Source organism: Toxorhynchites rutilus, chromosome 2 (genome assembly GCF_029784135.1).
Source record: "Toxorhynchites rutilus septentrionalis strain SRP chromosome 2, ASM2978413v1, whole genome shotgun sequence".
NCBI classification, from domain to species: Eukaryota; Metazoa; Arthropoda; class Insecta; order Diptera; family Culicidae; genus Toxorhynchites; species Toxorhynchites rutilus.
The window spans coordinates 36,279,816-36,300,061 of NC_073745.1; the positions used below are offsets into that span (position 1 = coordinate 36,279,816).

The 20,246-nt window shown below is 40.0% G+C and overlaps 2 protein-coding genes across 2 annotated transcripts; both read right to left on the reverse strand.

Annotated features, from left to right (window-relative positions):
- Positions 1 to 167: 167 nt before the first annotated feature.
- On the reverse strand, positions 168 to 2,179 carry LOC129767929 (alkylated DNA repair protein alkB homolog 8). Its single transcript, XM_055769223.1, has 2 exons — positions 1,935 to 2,179; positions 168 to 1,879 (listed from the first exon to the last, which is right to left on the reverse strand). Exons 1-2 carry the CDS (start codon positions 2,040 to 2,042, stop codon positions 176 to 178), a joined length of 1,812 nt encoding a protein of 603 aa, XP_055625198.1. The 5' UTR covers positions 2,043 to 2,179; the 3' UTR covers positions 168 to 175.
- Positions 2,180 to 10,385: 8,206 nt separating this feature from the next.
- LOC129765658 (uncharacterized) lies at positions 10,386 to 15,788 on the reverse strand. Its single transcript, XM_055766068.1, has 2 exons — positions 15,161 to 15,788; positions 10,386 to 14,263 (listed from the first exon to the last, which is right to left on the reverse strand). The coding sequence occupies exons 1-2, from the start codon at positions 15,786 to 15,788 to the stop codon at positions 10,386 to 10,388; spliced, it is 4,506 nt and encodes a 1,501-aa protein (XP_055622043.1).
- Between the last annotated feature and the right edge of the window lie 4,458 nt (positions 15,789 to 20,246).

Here is a 20,246-nt window from a genome sequence, read left to right on the forward strand (position 1 = left end):
GTCATAATGCTTTTTCTCTATCTTGAATAAGGATGGAAAGCACAAGCCTTTCACTTAACTTTTACGAACTTTGTATAGAACAAAAATAAAAATGAATCAATATATCTTTATGTAAAAAACTGATTCAAGGAATATTTCGGATGCAGAGATCAAAAAGAAGATTTAGATTCTTATTTCAAGCAATTTTCTTAAAAACAACGCACCAATTGCCTTGATCGTAGTAACTATCCTCAACCAATATCTCACCGATTTTGCCACACATTTCTTGGAGTTCGTGTTCATTGAACACGTGATAATAACGTAAGAAAGTTACCTTTGGACCTGCTTCGCTGCACTCCACGTTTCGTAATTTCCATGGAACCAGCAAATCCTGGTGTTGGAACTGTGTTCTATTGGTGTGGATTGGGAGAATGGTTTCACCATCCATCTCCGTGGTGTCTTTTTCTATCTTATTCCCCTTTCGCGGTTTGTTGTTTTGTTTGTTCTGCCGAAGGTAGCTGGATTTTTTCTCGTCCGCTTCCTGATTTTTCGCCCATACGTACACAAGTGCACGCCCACCTGGCCGAAGAACGCGAGCCATTTCTGCGACCGCTTGCATGCGACGCGTTTCCGTAGCAAGATGATGAATGACGGCGATACTGATGCAAGCATCTACGGACGCCGACCGAAACGGGAGGGCAAGACAATCGCACTGCACCACGCTGAAGCCACGATCCGTGCACACCTTGAGCAAGCCATCGCTACGGTCACAACCGAGATTGACAATGCTAGAGTTCAAACCGAGGTATTTGCCGTTACCACACCCTACATCCAAGAGTATGCATCCTGGTTCGAGAGATTTCAGAAAAGCTTCCACCCTGGGCCATGGCGAGTGTCTTGTTTTATTAAAATGTTTCGCTATATGGTTGTAGACATTGTGAACGTTCTCCAGTTCAACTTGTGCCGCATTTTCCTTTAAGAGGTCCTTTCGATGTTCTGTGTCCCGCTGGTGCGTATCGCAAAGTGAACTGAATTGACAGTGACATGGTCCATCTTGTAGTTTGCGGAAGGTGAATGACACACGTATTTTCCTTTTCCGGATTGTCAAACTATTGTTGCAACGAACGGTGTCCATTTTGCGGGGAGTTATTCCATGAGTCCAACCATATCTGCTTTCCCCAGTCATTATCAAAAGCGATCTGCGAGGTAAGTCTACATTCAAATGATTTCCTTTAACATCGCGAAAATCCATTATAACATCGCTCCCTAATGACAAAGATATTATTGGGTCCTTAAAAACACTGTGCGTGTCAACATGTGGTGGAATTCCCTGACCAGGCTCGTAATAATTTACCGTCAATTGATCTGGAACATGCCAATCCAGTGTTGGATACATATGTCTTAACTTTTCCCACATTGATTCACAGATTGAAGGTATCTTCCTGTCCAAAGGTTTGTTTCGGTCAACGTTATTAGTTCCGTAGAGGAACTCATATCCGTAATGTTTCACACGTCGGTGCTTGAGGTTGCTGCCAATCTCCATGTCTTCTTCCCAATCAACCAGATCCTGTAATGCAGATTCCAGTTTTTCGTTCACGAAATCCGGGACCAGAATCAATCCAGGCGGTGTTCGTCCACCGAACGTATTATTCCCTTTCTCGGGCAGAGAAATGCAGTAGGACATTAGCAGCACGCATCCATCTTGGCCAAGAGGAGCAACTCCGTTCATACGCTCACAGACTGTCCGCGCAATCTCAGCTGATTCGAATCGCAAATAACAATATGACTTTCCAGGGGGAAAGAATACATTTTCCAAAGAGTGTGCATGGCGTAGCACTTCCTCTAGGAGGACCTCTTGTTGGAGCCCCGTAGAGAGACCTGCGTTGCAAATCACGACATTCTGTTGGACGCAAACCTCATAAGACAAATAATTAAATGCTGTTTGCATGACATACCTCAGTGGGCACTTCGCTGAACTGCAGTTTCGTTTCTTTTGCGATCAGCACTTGACAACGTTTGATTTTCCTCTGAATTTTCCTCTCGGCATTTTTGGAGATGTTCATTGTATAGCGTTAATGCTGTTTAGACGATTAATGAAAAACCAATCGAACAAGGATATTCGGCACGGGTATGCATAATGCGTTTGTAAACAAAACACGTTTGCGAAAAAAAAAGTTCCTAGCAAATATTGACGTTTCATGTGTGATAATGACACACGTTAAAAGAAAATCGTTGAAATATTGGTAAAACAATAAAAGAGTATCTCAAAATGGAAAGATGTGAGGGGCAGTCCACATACCACATGGACACAAGAAGCACGCTTCTAAGCGGACCTTACACGGTCAATATTATTGACAATATGATGACATTTGAGAGCATAGTGACAGCTGAACACAGCCGACGACGCAGAAATCCGGATTTTCTGATTTTCGATCATCAATATCGTGACATTTCATATAAATCCATAATGCTGACGTTTTATCTCACGTACTTCGAGACTGAGTTGCCAGATTTGCAAGCGTGTCTGCAAATTCAAAGACATTTTATTTTTGTTAGTCTTTTTTGCGATTGCAATTGAATTTTATAAACTTCAGAAATTCTAGGAAGCATAAATGAAAGCATTTGGTTTGGAAAACTTATACTTTTAATAGCAAAATACGGTACTTTTCGCAATACAAATCGAAACCTCAAAGTAAACTGACAATGTGATGTTGAGAGAGTGGATGAAACGTAACGTAACATTTTTTTTGCGCTAGTAATCGGGGCAGCCACTTTATTCTAAGTTGTGTGTAATATTCCGCTATGAAATTTGGAGAATGAGAAGATCTGGAAAAATCACAGGCGGAAAAAACATGCGTTAATTCAATGTGTAGGAGAATATGATCTATAAATTATATATGAGGTGTTCAAAAGGAAAAGAGGGTTAAGTGACTTGATCGATTTTCCCACCATCAACATTTTCTTTCGTGAATAGCTCAGCTGCAAAAACGTTCCAATTCGAGTTTGCTACAGAACCGATAATTGAGGATCTGACTTATCGTTCACATATATTTGCACCTATGTTATGACCGAAAGTGAGAGTCGATGAAGAGAAACTCGAACATGTCCCTAACACTCTTTTCCTTCTCAGCTCCTCATATAATCTTATTCATAGAATAGGAATATTTGCTTGCAGACAATGTAACTCGCATATATTTTCACAAACTAAAAAACCGGCATCTCTGAAACAGAAAGGAACAGCCTGTATTTGTGAAGCGAGTATTATGATGTATATAAAATGTTATGATGTTATGAAAATTACTTTTGTTATGATGTTATGAAAATTACTTTTTTCTACAAGTGGTGAGAAAATCTTATACAAAAATTGTGTCTGAAATTGATTTTGTATTATAATAATAAGTTTTTGCAAGAATATCGGAAAATTTAGAGGAAATAGGTCAAGTTAGGGTGAGGACTTCTTGCTTCAAGTAATTAAATAACGCTAAGTAGGAATTTTCATTCAAATCTGAGCAATTTAATATTGCTTTAGAGCCTCCGAAACTGATGGAGAATAGTTTGGATCCCAAACTTGAATGTCGCTGGTCATCGCGGATACTTTCGTACTCCCAGGTTGATGGCCATATTGACCGTGTAAGGTGGCAAAATATTGAAGACACTTATTGTCAATAATTTCGATCGTGTAAGGTGCCCATTAGACTCCGTGGACAAGCGTGGACGTTGACTATACCCCACCCCTTGTTGTCCACGTGACATTCGATTTTTCTTCCTACTTAAAAATTACCAATTAAATAATTCGATAGCGCCCATTTTCTATTTTAGGTTTGTTTTTTTTATATTGTAACTAGCTGGCCCGGCAAACATTGTTCTGTCATTTAAATTATTTCTAGAGAATATTTTGGGTGTTAAATAACACATAACTAATGTATTTGAGGAGTGTTTGAATGTTTTAACGATCTACAACATTATTCGAATGAGATAGATAAAAAGAACGAATGAAACGATTTCACAGCCATATTACCAGTTTCTTTTTTCACGGACTTGCAAATGTATGAATTGCTCTTTGCTCAGCTGAGGCGAATATGGTACTACTCAACTATTTTCAATTTCAATATCTGCGTTATTGATATTTGTGAATGACATTATCAGTATTTATTCGTTCTCGCGTAACTTTTGAAAAGGTCCAATGTAACATTTTCGCCAACTCGAGAAAAACGTAGTTGAAGACCCGAACAATATTTCGCGAATTGTCTTAAAAGCTATCAATGTTTATCACTGTTTTCACCACTAGCTGTCAAGAATAACTTCGTAAAACCAATCGTAACTATTGTTCCGTGATTTGAGATTAAGGTTGAAGCCTCGGAGCGAAAAATGTTACATTGGACGTTTTGACTGCCCGCGTTTGCACATTGGACATATTACGTTGCACTATAAAAATTTGAAACTAACTAATAATCAACAATCCAAATATCAGCATTTCGTTCTAAAGACTGATTATTATTGTTATCACTCGTTGAATTGCACTGAAATCGATAACAACACCTGTAAGAAACAAATTCCAAAACGACCGAAGTACGACTGCGAGTTGTTTTGACTGCTTTGTTACTTCGGACGTTTCGGCCGTCGGAGGAAAGTGGCGTCCGAAGTAACAGCCGGGTGCTTAAAATTCGAATCTGTACATTGGATATTTTTTGTATCGGCGATAAAAAGATGAAGAAGATAGATACGTGAACGATTGTTTTTGTAATACATTCAATGATTGAAAACTAATAGCGTGCAACCATTATCTCGATTTGTTTACATTTGTTACATAGGACTGTGGGATATAAAGCAGGCATGAGAAAATATACATCTATATGCTATGTTTTAATTATCGATTCATTTAATTTGCACTAAAATCAACCCAGTTCTGGTGCACTTTACATAACAGTGTCGGAAAACGCAAATGAATATGGCATCACTTCAAGAGAATGAGAGGCCAGAGAGAGAATTGAAAGGTAGATATTGGGATTCTCCAATTAAGATGTTGGATAATGCATTGTATCGAGTTCATTCTGTGTACGATTTCTGGAGCGAGAGGTGTCTCCCGAGCTAAAAGAAAAATACACCAAGATGGCCTCTAAGTATTGCGAACCTGGTCACGACAAGGACCTTTTCAAAAGTTACGCGAGCGTTGATGTTTTATATATTCGCCTACGCTTGCGATCGAGTCGTTGGTGAAATCTCTAAGAAAACGCTTTCTACATATTCCATCTACCATGCAAGGCGATAAAGGTTTCGAATCACCACATGGATCATACACCATTATTGTGGTAACAGTATCGAACAGTTATTCATATTCCGGAATCCGATTGGTTTGAAATTTGATCGAATTTCTCGATCACTCGATGTCGTTTAAATACATAGAAGACATAGTCCTACTTAACTTTTTTGTCTATAAATTTCCTTGCATTTCCACCAAAACTTTATACATAGCATAAACTCATAGTCAGACACAATTTTCTTTCAAGATTTATCCCCCGATTGCAGAGAATGTGTTGCACTTTCACATCGAACACATTTCTGATATGTAGAATTAACTTTCATTAAAAAAAAATGGTTCAAAAGCGTGTTTATTCCTCCCGAATATCCATTTTGCATTTTTGCTTCACAGAAATGGAACACTGAGCTCAATGTTGTCTATGTCGAATTGCGTCGCAAGGTTGACACATTTGCACAACACGAATGGACTTGAGTCGACCGGATTTCCGAATGCAAAATTGCAATCTGTTCGGATATTTTTGACTCAGACGCTGTTACGGCGTTGCTCGTGATAGCGTTTCCCAGGTGAATGTATTCTTCCTAAAGCCACTTATGTTGATTAGGTCGTAGGAATCGCAGTCGTTCGCTCTCTACCTTCGCGTACATGTCACATCGATTTGAAAAAAGGGCCAAACAGGATTTTATAATGGCTGCAAATATCGCAGCAAGTTCTAATGTTTGCAAGCAAATTTTGAGCCTAGTGTATTCCCTAAACATCCGTGAACGTTTCATATTGGTACGTTCAGCCGTTTTTTCTAGCCGATTTTTCAAAATTTTGAGTAAATTAGAGGAGTTAAATGCAAATGTACAAAATCCTACGCATCTCTCAGAATGAACGATTCGTAACTTTCGTCTTTGTGAGTTCGTGGGTGAAGAGTGCCTGTATGTGTGGAAATGCGTATGAATATGTGTGAATATCATCACTCCTTAAAATATTTGTACCTACAAACTACTTAAACCTTAAAACTTTGCTTTTCTTGGATTTTTCACCATTGGGATTATCTTTCCTGAATGAGAAGACGTTTCTCCTTCCAGTTCAGTAATAGAATCAGGCAGTATAAGCTGCAATAGATCGCACCCCTCAGTAGCTGCCGCTAATTCTGATCCTGTCAGCATATGTATGGAATTAAATCATGGAAGAATCATATTGTCTTTGTCTACTGCAACACATCCAACACAGTCCAATGATTAAAATTATCCAGATTAATTTCAGCGACCTTCATATGTCATGGAATCTTGATATCTCTAGCAAACGCTCGCTTTCAAACGCAATATTATTGCCAAACCACAACTGTGTGCTCGAAGGAGATCTGGTGCCAACAAACGAGAAACCTCATAATTCCAAAAACCCAGGTAATCTGGGTTTCAGAGCCCAGTGACTTCAAACATGTGGAGCCACAAAATGTTCAAAAAGTCGTCAGCAGGTTTTCTGGTAAACCGAAGTTTCCTCGTGAAGATTCTACGAAAAACAAGAAACTTAACAATCTGAATGTTCCTGGCCCAAGCGGTACAAACTGAACGGCTATAGTAATGCTTCGAAATTCGGACGCTTAAGCGCTTACGCAGATAACTTCAACCACTAAAAAATATTGACATATCATAGCATGAAAAATAAGCGTTCCTATAGAATTAGAAGGCCTTCATCTAAGTTATGAATCACAGAATTCCACAAAATCATGTTATATTCGTTCATAATTTGAAATTTCTTCCATCGTGTCGTGATTTTAATTCCGGACACTTTTTTAATCATGCTTTGAAATCCGGACACTTTTGCTTTTGAATCAGGACACTTGTTTTCTTTGCAATTCTTTGAGAGAAATTATTTATTTATTCTTGTAGAACTTATTAACGGGTGCGTCCTAAGTAGCGGGACTAAATGGACACACGTTTGGTGCAATTTTTTTTATTAATTCAATTATTTATTGTATTTTTACAAGATGACCATGACGAAATCCTATCAATATGGGTATCAAATGAAAGGGCTTCACTAGTAGAATACAATTATCGATGAAAAATGTAAATCCAAGATGGCGGCCGCTACAAAATGGCGAATTACATATTCCCTCAGAACCCCGTCAATATGGGTACCAAATGAAAGGGCTTGGCTAGTAGAACACAGTTATTGATGGAAATTGTAAATAAAAGATGGCGACCGCTACTAAATAGTGGATTACATATTTTCTCCAACCCCATCAACGTGGGTATCAAACGAAAGGGCTTGGCTAGTAGAACATAGTTATTGATGGAAAATGTTAATACAAGATGGCAGCCGCTACAAAATGGTGGATTACAAATTTTCTCTAAACCGCATCAATATGGGTATCAAATAAAAAGGATTGACTAGTAGACAGTTATTCACGAAAAATGGAAATCCAAAATGGCCGCCGCTACAAGATGGCGTCATATTTTTTTCAAAACTTCATCAATATGGGTATCAAATGAAAGGGCTTGACTAGTAGAATAGAGTTATTGAAGAAAAATATAAATCCATGTGGTGGCCACTACAGAATGGCGGATTACATATTTTCTCAAAAACCCATCAATATGAGTATCAAATGAAAGAGATCGACTAGTAGAACACGGTTATTTACGCAAAAATGCAAATCCAAAATTTTAAAGAAATTGTTAAACGGTTTAATTGTAGAGAAATAATGATACAGATAATGTACTAAGAACTAAAAAAATAAATAAGTAAAAACACTTTTTAAGTTCAACGGTTTCATTGTGATCAAACATAATAATGATACAGATGGTGTACTAAAAGCTAGAAAATAATAAGGCAAGTAACAGTTAGTAGTTACCACATCCCTTTCTTCATTAATCTAGAGCATTGATGAGACTTAAATAAAATCGAGGGACATGTAATGAAACATCTAACTGTAGAAAATGGAAATCTGACGTGGCTCATTTTGAATTTATGTTCAAATAGTCAACCCGTCCATTTGATACACATATTGATGCAGTTTTGAAAAAAAAATATTTTTTTCAAAACATTTTGTGGTGGCGGCCATTTTGGATTTGCATTTTTCATGAACAACTGTGTTCTTCTAGTCAATCTCTTTCGTTTGATACCCATATTGATGGGGTTCTGAGAAAATATGTTGTCCACCATTTTGTAGCGACCGCCGTCTTGGATTTACATTTTTCATCAATAATTGTATTCTACAAGCCAAGCCCTTTCAATTGATACTCATATTGATGGAGTTTTGAGAAAATATGTAATCCACCATTTTGTAGCGGCCGCCATCTTTTCATCAATAATTGTATTCTACTTATCAAGACCTTTCATTTGATATACATATTGATAAGGTTTGGAAAAAAATGTATATGGCGCCATTTTGTGCTGGCGGCCATTTTGGATTTGAATTTTTCATAAATAACTGTGTTCTACTAGTCAAGCCATTTCGTTTGATACCCATATTGATGGGGTTTAGAGAAAATATGAAATCTGCCATTTTGTAGCGTCCGCCATTTTGGATTTTCAAGATCATGAAATACGCACCTTTATAATGACTGCAAAGATAAAGATGTGTTCCAAATTTCAGATCAATTGGTCAACAGCGCTACAGACAAAGTTACAAAGTTACCCACGTACATACAAACGGGTCATATAATCGACCCCGTGCTGTATACCGAAGAGTTTTGGGGTTTCCCGAGTCGAAAATCTTTGCTCCACACTCCATACTCCATACTAAGTCTTCTAACATACCCTTATGCAACCGTCCGGATTTAAAAGCATTTTCTGAATGTGCTGTTTATTCCGGACATGGATTTGTAAAATTTACATTGATTTTTGATTTTTTACATTTTTTGTTAACAGCTAGGTACTATGTTTGACACTAAACTGAATTGACACAATAGTAACTGTTTGAACATGCACTTCTATTTTCCGGTTTCAATCAGAAAACGCGACTTGTGAATTTGTCACTAACGGTTTATTTTAAACAGTTGATTTTATTCCAAGAGGTGACTACTTCGTTCGAGATTTTATTTTCAACTGACTTAAGTCTATCTATCGCAATAGATATTTCAGATATCTATAGTTCTCTATTGCTTATCTTCGGCCCTATCGACGATCGTGAAAGCGATCGATCGTTTATGGGCTGATCTTTCGTATCCTAGCTGCTAACGATTGTAGTAATTGCACGGTGGGCTCATGCCATGCGAATATCAGAAATTCATTTCCTAAGTTGCTATAAAACTTTGGGCTAATGCTTAAACATACCGGCCGCCTTGAAATGCAATTTGCTTTCAACCTTACACACATATGAGCTATAACTGTAATTTCCTATCCGGATGATACAATATAAATTAATATGAAAAATCATGAAATGCTTCTTCATGAAGCATAGTAAACATTGCTTCGTGCAGTATTCAGCGTCTCCATTATGATGGGTTCCCATATGGATGAATGTAGTAAATATCTTCGCCTGACTGGTGATGTCCTCTCGATGTATGGACTCATGGACTGTAGATGGAGGTTCTGCCATTCACGATGTGAGAGCCACAGCATGGTGGCTCCATTGATGCTATAAGTAAAATGAGAGGCGATTTTTTACTAAGAATTGACAATTGGTAAACGACTTCCCTGATCTGCGGAGGCGGTCCGCCTCCGCAAGCGCGTTTCGCGCTTCCGATGACCGATCGACTGATGATGAATATGTTGTGGAAATTGATGTGATCTCTTCTCTGGAGATCCCGACGTAGAATCCTCATGTCCGCTCTTGTAGATCTGATTCTGGATTATGCTGCGCGAGTTCAATTTTTGTGTCCTGCCAATTGAGTAGAAGAGTGATTGATTGCGAGAACAGAAACGATGTCAGGATACATAACTTCGCGTGGAGGTAACTTTACCCCCACTGTTTACTTGACGCCCTATGAATTTAATGAACAGGAACTTAGATGAGCTGGGGTTGATTTTCCAGAAAAATATGCCCGTGATTCGCTGAGATGACCGGCAGCCATGCCTGGCTGGAGATTTGCTATGGAGGACATACATTTTTTTGAATTTTTATGGAATAATTTATTAACGAAAGACTTAACTGGAATGCGGAGACCCACTGGAACGTAGGTCTCCGCAGCGCTATAAGCGCATGATGAAGGAAAAATTATTCCTCAGTTGATGGTGACTCGTTGTCTGCTATCGGCAAAATGCAGACTTTGGAGATGGCTCGCACGTAAACTCCGTCCTTTGTGCGTACCTTAACCACTCTGATGTTACCATCTTCGCCGGTGTGTATATCGATAATTCGTCCTAAACTCCATTTGAGAGGGGGTAAATTCTCATCTCGCAGCAGAACCATCGTGCCAACGAATAGATTTTTCCGCTGTTTCGTCCATTTCGTACGATTTTGTAAATTTGATAGATATTGTGTCGACCATCGTCTCCACAATTGTTGGAGATAGTTCTGGACACGTTGCCACTTGGAGAGTCTCGATTCCTGTATTTCTTGTAAAGATGGTTCAGGAATCGCCATTAGAGGTCGATTTATAAGGAAGTGTCCTGGTGTAAGGACGGTTAAATCGTTCGGATCGTTGCTGAGAGGTGTAATTGGCCTCGAGTTAAGGCAAGCTTCGATTTGAGCTACTAAGGTGGCCAATTCATCTGAATGAAGTATGACATTGCCCAATGTTCTCTTCATGTGACTCTTCATCGATTTGACTGCTGCCTCCCAGAGACCGCCAAAATTGGGAGACCTTGCCGGAATAAATTTGAAATTTATATTTTCAGTAGCTGCTTCCTTCGATATCGATTCTCTTTGGTTATTGAATAACCTTCTCAATTCGTCCAATTCACGCCGAGCTCCGACGAAATTTCGGCCATTGTCACAAATGATAATTTCTGGACGACCACGGCGTGCGACAAATCGTTTTAACGCTGCGATGAATGACTGAGTTGTGAGGTCTGCGACTATTTCCAGGTGGATAGCCTTGACCACTAGACAAATGAACACTGCGATGAAACATTTGATTGGTTTACCTTTTCGATACGGATACTGGACGTTGAACGGTCCGCAATAATCCACTCCCACTCTCGTGAAGGGTGGTGCTGGTGTGACGCGTTCAACTGGTAAGTCACCCATTATTTGTTCGTGACTTTTTGGACGTGTTCTGAAGCATTTGAGACATCTGTGTATCACTTTGCGTGTTACATTTCTTGCTCCAATAGGCCAGAATCTCTCGCGCATACTGGAGATCATCAGTTGTTGGCCAGCATGAAGAAGGGTTTCGTGATAATGAGTTGCAATCAGCGTGGTGAGTGGATGACGGTTGTCCAGAATTAATGGGTGTTTGCGTCCAACGGAAATCTGAGCATAATTCAGCCGGCCGCCGACGAGAAGTAGTCCGTTCACGAGACGAGGATTCAATGATCTTATTCGAGATGGAAACGTTGTTGAATTTTTAGTTTTTAACTCAGTCAACTCTAGATGAAAGCTTTCCTCTTGTGCCAATGCAACCAATCGTAATAGAGCACTTTCTCGCTCTTCGTATGTCAGAAATCCTAATTTGCGGTTCTGACAGTTTCTGCAGTTGTAGATAAATCTCCTTACAAGAGCTACGATCCGCACTAGATCCGATAATTTAGATTTCAAAGTGAAAATGAAACTGGTTTTTATTTCTTGAGCAGGAGCTGAAACAGTGGCTCGTTGCTCCACTGTCGCTTGATTTAATTCTTCGATTGAGTATTTGACCGATTTCGGCCATTCTTCTTTCTCTAAATGAAGCCACTGTGGCCCATGCCACCATGTTTGATGGTTCAATAATTGATCAGGTGTCATTCCACGTGACAATGCGTCTGCAGGGTTTTCGGCTCCAGCCACATGATTCCAGATCCCCTTCCTGGTTATGTGCTGGATTTCTGAGACCCTGTTCGCCACAAATATATTCCAGCGTGATGGCACAGATGATAGCCAACATTTGACTATCATAGAATCCGTCCAAAAATAAGGTTGTATTGACAGTTTTATACTTTCAGCCGCCTTTTCGAAGAGATGACTGCATACAAGCGCCGATGATAATTCCAACCGTGGGATAGAAATTTTCCTTTTCTTTTTCTCGAGATTGTCAATTGGAGCAACCCGAGATTTCGCTGTGAGAAGCGACACAGAAATGGTTCCGTTAAATGATATGCAACGTAGATATAAGCAGGCTCCGTAAGCCTTCTCGGAAGCATCACAGAACCCATGCATTTCTACGGTGATTATGTCGTTATCGAATGCAACCCATCGAGGAATTTCTAGGTGCGATAAGCCAGCCAGATTGCTTCTAAACTTCAACCACCAATTTTGATGCTCTTCGGCCAGCGATACATCCCAGGAACACTTTGTTTTCCAAAGTTCCTGGAGAAAAACTTTGGCCTGAACTGTGACAGGTCCAACTAATCCTAATGGATCGAAGAGCTTTGCGAAATCGGACAGAATGATTCTCTTGGTGATTTCAGATGATGAGTGCCACTGGGGCACAGTGAATTTAAACATGTCAGTGTTGGGTGACCAGATTAATCCGAGTGTTTTGATGTCGCCTGATGGCTGTAGCTCTAAAGTCGATTGATTACTTCTAAGGTGAATGGGTATCTGTTCCAGGATCTCACAGGAATTAGTACTCCACTTACGCAGAGTGAAACCGGCAGCGCTGAGTAGCAGAATAAGTTCTCTGCATAATTTCGATGCTTCATCGATGCTTCCAACACTTTTTAGCAAGTCGTCGACATAGAATCCGTTGAGGATTGTTTCTGCTGCGATTGGATATGTTGGTTTATTGTCTTCTGCGAGTTTCTTCAGACAACGAGTAGCGAGATACGGTGCAGGCGAGGTTCCATACGTAACCGTCGTTAGTTCGAAGGTGCGGATGGGTTCAGAAGGATCATCTCTCCACAAAATGCGTTGAAGATGATAATCGGCTGGGTCCACATTTATCATCCTGTACATTTTCTCTATGTCAGCTATGATTGCATATTTGTGGAGACGGAATCGTAAAATTATCGAGTACAGGTCGTCCTGTACCACAGGGCCTACCATTAATGCAGCATTAAGCGAAATACCACTGGACGATGGACATGACGCATCAAACACGACACGCAACTTGGTTGATGTACTATCGGGCTTAAGTACCGCATGATGAGGCATATAGTAAGGTGTTTGCATGGATTTCTCCTCGTCAATAGGTAATACCTCGCGCATGTGGTTCAGGTTTCGATACTCATTAATGAAATTAGAGTACATTTGTTTGACATTTACATTTGCGTTGAGTCTTTTCTCCAACGCTGAAAATCTACGCAAAGCTATCGATCTCGATTCGCCGAGACGATCGATTAAGTATGGTTTCTTGGGTAAATGCACTATAAATTTTCCCGAACAATCTTTCTTTGTGGTTCGTTCGAAATGTTTTTCGCATGCGGTTTCTTCCAACGAAAAAGTACTAGTGGTACGACATAATTCTAACTCGAAGAATCGCATTAATTGATCTTCGACAGATTCGGAAGAATGTGAGACGATCGATGAATAACAGCATGCTTCGTCTGGAATTGTTCCCGAGACAATCCAGCCCAACTGTGTGTTCTGTAACGTTGGACCAGATTCGGTCAATTTGATTTGCTGACTTTCTAGGATAATGTCTAAATAAATTTCTGCTCCTATTATAAGATCCACCGCACGAGACTCGTGGAAAGTTGTATCAGCTAAGACGACTTCATTAGGAATTTTCCAGCTGTTTATGTTAATACTTTGTACGGGAAGGTTAACAGTGACACGTGGTAGCACGTGGAATTTCAATCGCGTCGTGTACTCTGTGACACAAGAATTCATTTCAGCTAGTACTGCTTGAGTTGAAGCTGTGCATGAACCTCCAATTCCGACAACAGGTAAATGTTCACGAGATCTCTTAAACTTGAGCTTCTGGGAAAAGCTTTCCGACATGTAGCATCGCTGCGAGCCAGAGTCCAGCAACGCACGAGCGAGCATCGAATTTCCGTACTGATCCGTGATGCCTACAACGGCAGTGGAGAGCAACACTGTACGTGAAGTGTATTCTGTATTCATTGCGGGTGCAGTGTGGTAACTTGTACTGGGGGTGTCTGTGGCGAATTTGTGTGATTGAGCTTTGCTTGCATTTGTTGTTGGATTATCGTGTGATTCTGTGTTGTGTCTCGTTATTTGCTGAATGTGTGTTGAGCGATCAATTGGCGTTGAAAATGTTTGATTTCGCGGTGGTTGCGGGTTTTGTCCTTGGTATTTCTTAAAAGACAATTGTCCTGACTGTGGCTTAGCTTGTGAACCCACAGTGGGTGATGAACTCGAATGAAGTAGCGTGTGATGGCGTTGACCACAATGGTGACATGATCCCCGCGTGCAGAATCTGGCTATATGTGCAGGTGACAAACAATTAATACATAGCGAATTTCTTTTTACTGCATCTAGTCGGTCTGGAACATTCATTTTAGAAAATTTGGAACATTTGAATACAGAATGAACAGGCTCTGAACAAAAAGAGCATTTATTTGATTGAACACTAGCGTGACTGATAGTAGGACGATATAACTTTCGATTGTCGGACTGTATTGCCTTTGTTGGCGTGATAGATTGCAACATTGAACAGTGTGATTTCAGAAATTTCATTATCTCTTTATATTTCGGAACTTCTTTACAACTATAATGAGACTCCCAGTGTCTCAATGTGGTTGGGTGTAAACGTTTACATAGCATGTACTGTAGTAAGGTACTCCATCCTTCCGTCTCCTCACCAATTTTGTTTAACATTTGCAAATTTGTTTCAAAACCACTAACTAATTTGTTTAGTGATTCGAAATTCTCCTGACGTAACGGCTCCAATGCGAATAAGGAATCTAAATGCGTCATAACCAATAATTTCTTGTTCTCATACACACTCTCCAAAGCATTCCACGCGATAATATAATTGTTGGAACAGATCTCAATCGATGCGATTTCCTGCAGAGCGTCTCCGGTGAGCGATGTTCGCAGGTATGTGAACTTATCCATATCTGATAATCTAACATCATTATGGATTAAGTTCTTATATGTATCACGGAAAGTAACCCAGTCCGACATCCGTCCACTAAACGAAGGCAGTCTGAGGTCTGGAAGTTTCACTCGGGACTGTGAATCAACCGTGGATTGTCTCGAACCATTTGGCATTGGGTGATTCCTGTTTGCTGTTGTGAGATAGCTCAGAATAGTTTGCTTCAAATCGTACACAGAGTTTTCAAAATCTTTGATGATGGTGGCGTTGATCGTATCCCTTTGTCGAATTCGTTCCTCTTCAGTCGCTTTGGTTTCTGTAAGTTCCATGTCATCCGCATCGTCGGCTAAGATCTCCATTTGCATTCGAATATTGATGAATTTCTCCAATAATTCGTCCAGTTTGGCTAACCTCAGTTCCAAGGATTGTTTGTCCGTTCCTTCCTCATAGGACTGTACGAAATCAGCCACATTTTCCAGCGAGATACGTAACACACGCTCTTGCTTGGACAATAGCCTTAGATTTTCCGAAGGCATTGTTGAAGACACTTTGTTTCACTTGAACAATACTTGTATTGTTGTAGACCCAATATATCTTTATCTTCTACAATGGCGTTATTGACTGACCGCGCGCAAATTGACGGGACAATGAGATCAATTTATAATGATTTTCAATAGAACAAAGCAACCACGCTAACCGACCAGCAAAATTGACAATATCAACCGAAATTTTTAATATTTAGTCAAGGCTCAACTCAGCTTTTAAATATTGGAACACAATAAGTTTCTCATGGAAGCAAATATCGTTTATTTTATTTCTTCAATTCGCTCAATCACATGCAACGCGTCGGTCTCACATGCATCAAAGATCCGCGCCACAGACTCACCTGCTTTATACCCAGTACTTATCTTAATCATGCAATCTCCAGTCCTATTCCAGCAACAGCAGCAACAGCAGTTTGTTCGAACAGCGACAGCGCTCTAAATTCCTGATCAATGTGTCCTATAGGTCTTCCTCGTAGATAAAATTCAGCAAACTACGTGTGGATAAGCTATCAGCGATGGCGATGTGGCCTTCAGCCAGTGCCACAATATTTCTTCTAACACGATGTCACTTCCGCGTTTCCCGACGATCCGGTTCTATCGGACCAAAATGTTTGAACATGCACTTCTATTTTCCGGTTTCAATCAGAAAACGCGACTTGTGAATTTGTCACTAACGGTTTATTTTAAACAGTTGATTTTATTCCAAGAGGTGACTACTTCGTTCGAGATTTTATTTTCAACTGACTTAAGTCTATCTATCGCAATAGATATTTCAGATATCTATAGTTCTCTATTGCTTATCTTCGGCCCTATCGACGATCGTGAAAGCGATCGATCGTTTATGGGCTGATCTTTCGTATCCTAGCTGCTAACGATTGTAGTAATTGCACGGTGGGCTCATGCCATGCGAATATCAGAAATTCATTTCCTAAGTTGCTATAAAACTTTGGGCTAATGCTTAAACAGTAACTATCAGTCACATTAATTCAACATGCAAAAAATGTCATGATTTGGGCATGATATTGAATGTAATGAAAAAGTGTCCGGATAAAAAAGCGTCCGGATTCAGAAGCATCACTGTATTGCAAAAGGGTAGGAACTTCAACTACGTCAAGTAAAAAAGGTGAGTTTCTTCAAGCCCCCCATCACGCCAGATCCAAAATGGACATGGACACTGGAACAAGCAAAAAACCTAAAACTGAAGCAGCGTCGAGCGTGTTATCCAGGAGGATCTAGTTCCGTGGATCTAGTTCTTATCCAAGAGCCTTGGGTTCACAAAGTAAGAATACTAGGTATTCAAACAGATTCATGTAAGTTGTTCTACGAAGGCAAGAATGACTCCCCAAGAGCTGCTGTCTTAGTAAATGCAAACATTAAATGCTTTCCTATTACAGAGTTCATTCAAAGGGATATCGTTGCAATCAGAGTGGAAGTACCAACCGCCAAAGGAAGATCCGACATCGTAATTGCGTCGGCTTACTTTCCTGGCGACGTTCCTGAGGTTCCCCCACGAGAGGTAGCCGCGTTTGTTATCTACTACAGGGAAATCAACAAGGACTTCATCATCGAATGTGAAGCCAACGCTCATCACACTATGTGGGCAAGTACCGACATTAACAATCGAGGTGAGTGTCTTGTAGAATTTCTCTCGTCAAACAACATAGATATCGCTAACAAAGGAAATGAACCAAGATTCATAAACGCAATCAGACAAGAGGTCTTAGACCTAACGCTGTGTAGTCCGGTTATTTCAGGAAAAAAAACAATAACTGTCGTCTTTGTCTGATCATAGACATTTTATTTTTGAAGGGATGGTGGAATGACGGTTCAGAGAGGACATCGAGATCCCAAAAAAACCAACTGGGATCGGTATACCCTTGAACTCGAGTAAAAAACTCTAAACTCAAAAAAATTACTAAAGACTTACTGAAGAAGACTCACATGCAAATCCTGGCGGCACAAAATGCTCTCGAAAGCGCCTCACAGGACCTACAAGTTTAAAGGATATCGCAAACATAGTTGCTGGGTTAGCCTTCACGAGGGCCAGAGTAGTAAACGCGGTGAGATCCTTTCTACCTTACAAATCTACAGGTTCAGATGGGATTTTTCCAGCTCTGATTCAAAATGGAGAATCAAAACTAATCCCACCTCTAATCGAGATTTTTAAGGCATGTCTGATACTAGAGCACATTCGTTCGATATGGAGACTTGTTAAAGTAGTTTCCATTCCAAAAGCGGGGAAACGTGACAAATCACACCCAAAGGCATTCAGATCAATTAGTTTATCATAAATACTGCTGAAAACTATGGAAAAAGCATTATATGAATACATAAAGTCTGTATTCATGTCTAAATGCCCATTATCTAAATACCAGTTTGCCCACAAATCAGGCAAATCCCCAGTAACAGCGCTACTCACACTTGTAACAAAAATTGAACAATCTCTCTCGTTAAAAGAAACCGCACTATGCGCGTTTCTCGACATCGAAGGTGCCTTTGATAATGAGCTTGAGCTTGAGCTTGGGTAGACTGTAAACTTCGTAGTTGCCATCGAAGGTGCCTTTGAAAATGCTTCTTATTTATCAATGGCACAAGCTTTGAGAAAAAGACACTTCGACAACTGTATAGTCGAATGGATCCAGGGCATGCTCACACATAGACCAATCACCTCGGTGCTGGGCGGGTCGTCAACATATGAGGGGCTTAGAATGGAAGGGGTGTAAGTGATTTGATCGATTTCTTTACATCGACTCTCTCTTTTTGTCATAACTTAGCTGCAAATATATTCCCAGCTGTATTTGACAATTTGGAAGATAGGTCAGAACCTCATCTATCGGATTGTATAGCAAACTTAAATTGGAACGTTTTTGCAGTTGAGTTATTAACTAAATAAAAAGTAATGAAGAGAAATCGATCAAGTCACTTACACCCCTTGCATTCTAAGTATGAGGGGCTGATTGCAACGAAAGGTTGCCCACAAGGGGCGTGCTATCACCTCTCCTTTGGTAACTTGTATTTGATGACCTTCTGATAAGTTTAGAGGTAAAAGGATTCGAAGTTGTGGGCTTTGCCGATGATCTAGTCATAATGGTACGTGGCAAGTTCGACGACGTGATATCGAGCAGAATGGCCTTAAACTTTACGCAATATTGGTGTATTTATCACAGAAGGTCTGAGCATAAATTCCTCAAAAACAACAATTATTCCTTTCACCAAAAAGAAAAAAACAGCATCTGCAGTCTTTACATCTTGGGGGAGCGGAAATAAAAAACAGCGCTTCAGTAAAATATGTAGATGTTATTCTAGATGCTAAACTAAACTGGAACGCGCACTTAGATTCAATAATCAGCAAGGCCAACTTAGCCTTACGGGCATGCTCTAAAATGATATGAAGAACATGGGGCCTTAAACCAAAAATGGTTATGTGGGTCTATACTGCAATTGTGCGGCCTATGATAACCTATGCCTCACTTGTATGGTAGCTGGAGTGTGCCGGAGTGTATGGTGTCCCGGAATGTATGGTCCCAGAACAAAAATCTATGTGGCTATGGGAAACTGGTCAACAGTTTTTCAGGCAGAAATAGTTGCAATAATAGAATGTTTAAATATCTGCCTCAAAAGGAAATATAGACATGCTAACATCTGCATATTCTCAGACAGTCAAGCGGCACTTAAAGCTCTAAATGCTTCTAAATGCTTTTCAAAATTGTCCGGGAATGCATTTCCTTTTTACGGTAATTAAGTCAAATAAGTTCGGTACAACTGTACTGGATTCCTGGCCATTACGGCATAGAGGGCAACGAGCGAACAGATGAACTTGCCAGGAACGGCTCAAATTCACCATTCACTGGTCCAGAACCATTCTGTGAATTTTCTGACTGTGTGTTGAAAAGTGAGCTGAATAAATGGGAAGGCCGGGAAGTGACAGCCAATTGAATGGATGCAAAACTTAAACAGGCGAGAAAATTTATTACGCGGAGTATTAAAATTACTCAACAACTGCTGAGCCTTAATGAGAAAGACTTCAGCACATTCACTGGTCTTGAAACAGGGCACTGTCCGAGTAAATACCATCTTAAAAACATAGGTTTAGCACAAGATGATATTTGTCGCTTTTGTAATGCCGAAAGCGAAACCTCGGAAGATTTGCTCTGTAACTGTGGAGCTCTAATTAGACGCAGACTTCAACACCTTGATAAAGCTATTCTGGAGCCCAAGGAAATTTGGTCTGCGTCGCCGATCAGGATTATAAATTTTATCAAACATATTGTTGTAATAAAAATGCACGCGGTTATATACCAAACAAATTAAAACTTTATTAAAATATGAGACTATGTGCAATCTATAAACGTGACCTTTCCCGATGACGCGCCACACACCAGAGAAAGAGTTGAGCGACGTCTCCGCTTATCGAGCACGGTCGACATCGGCCGATCTGACAGCTGTCAA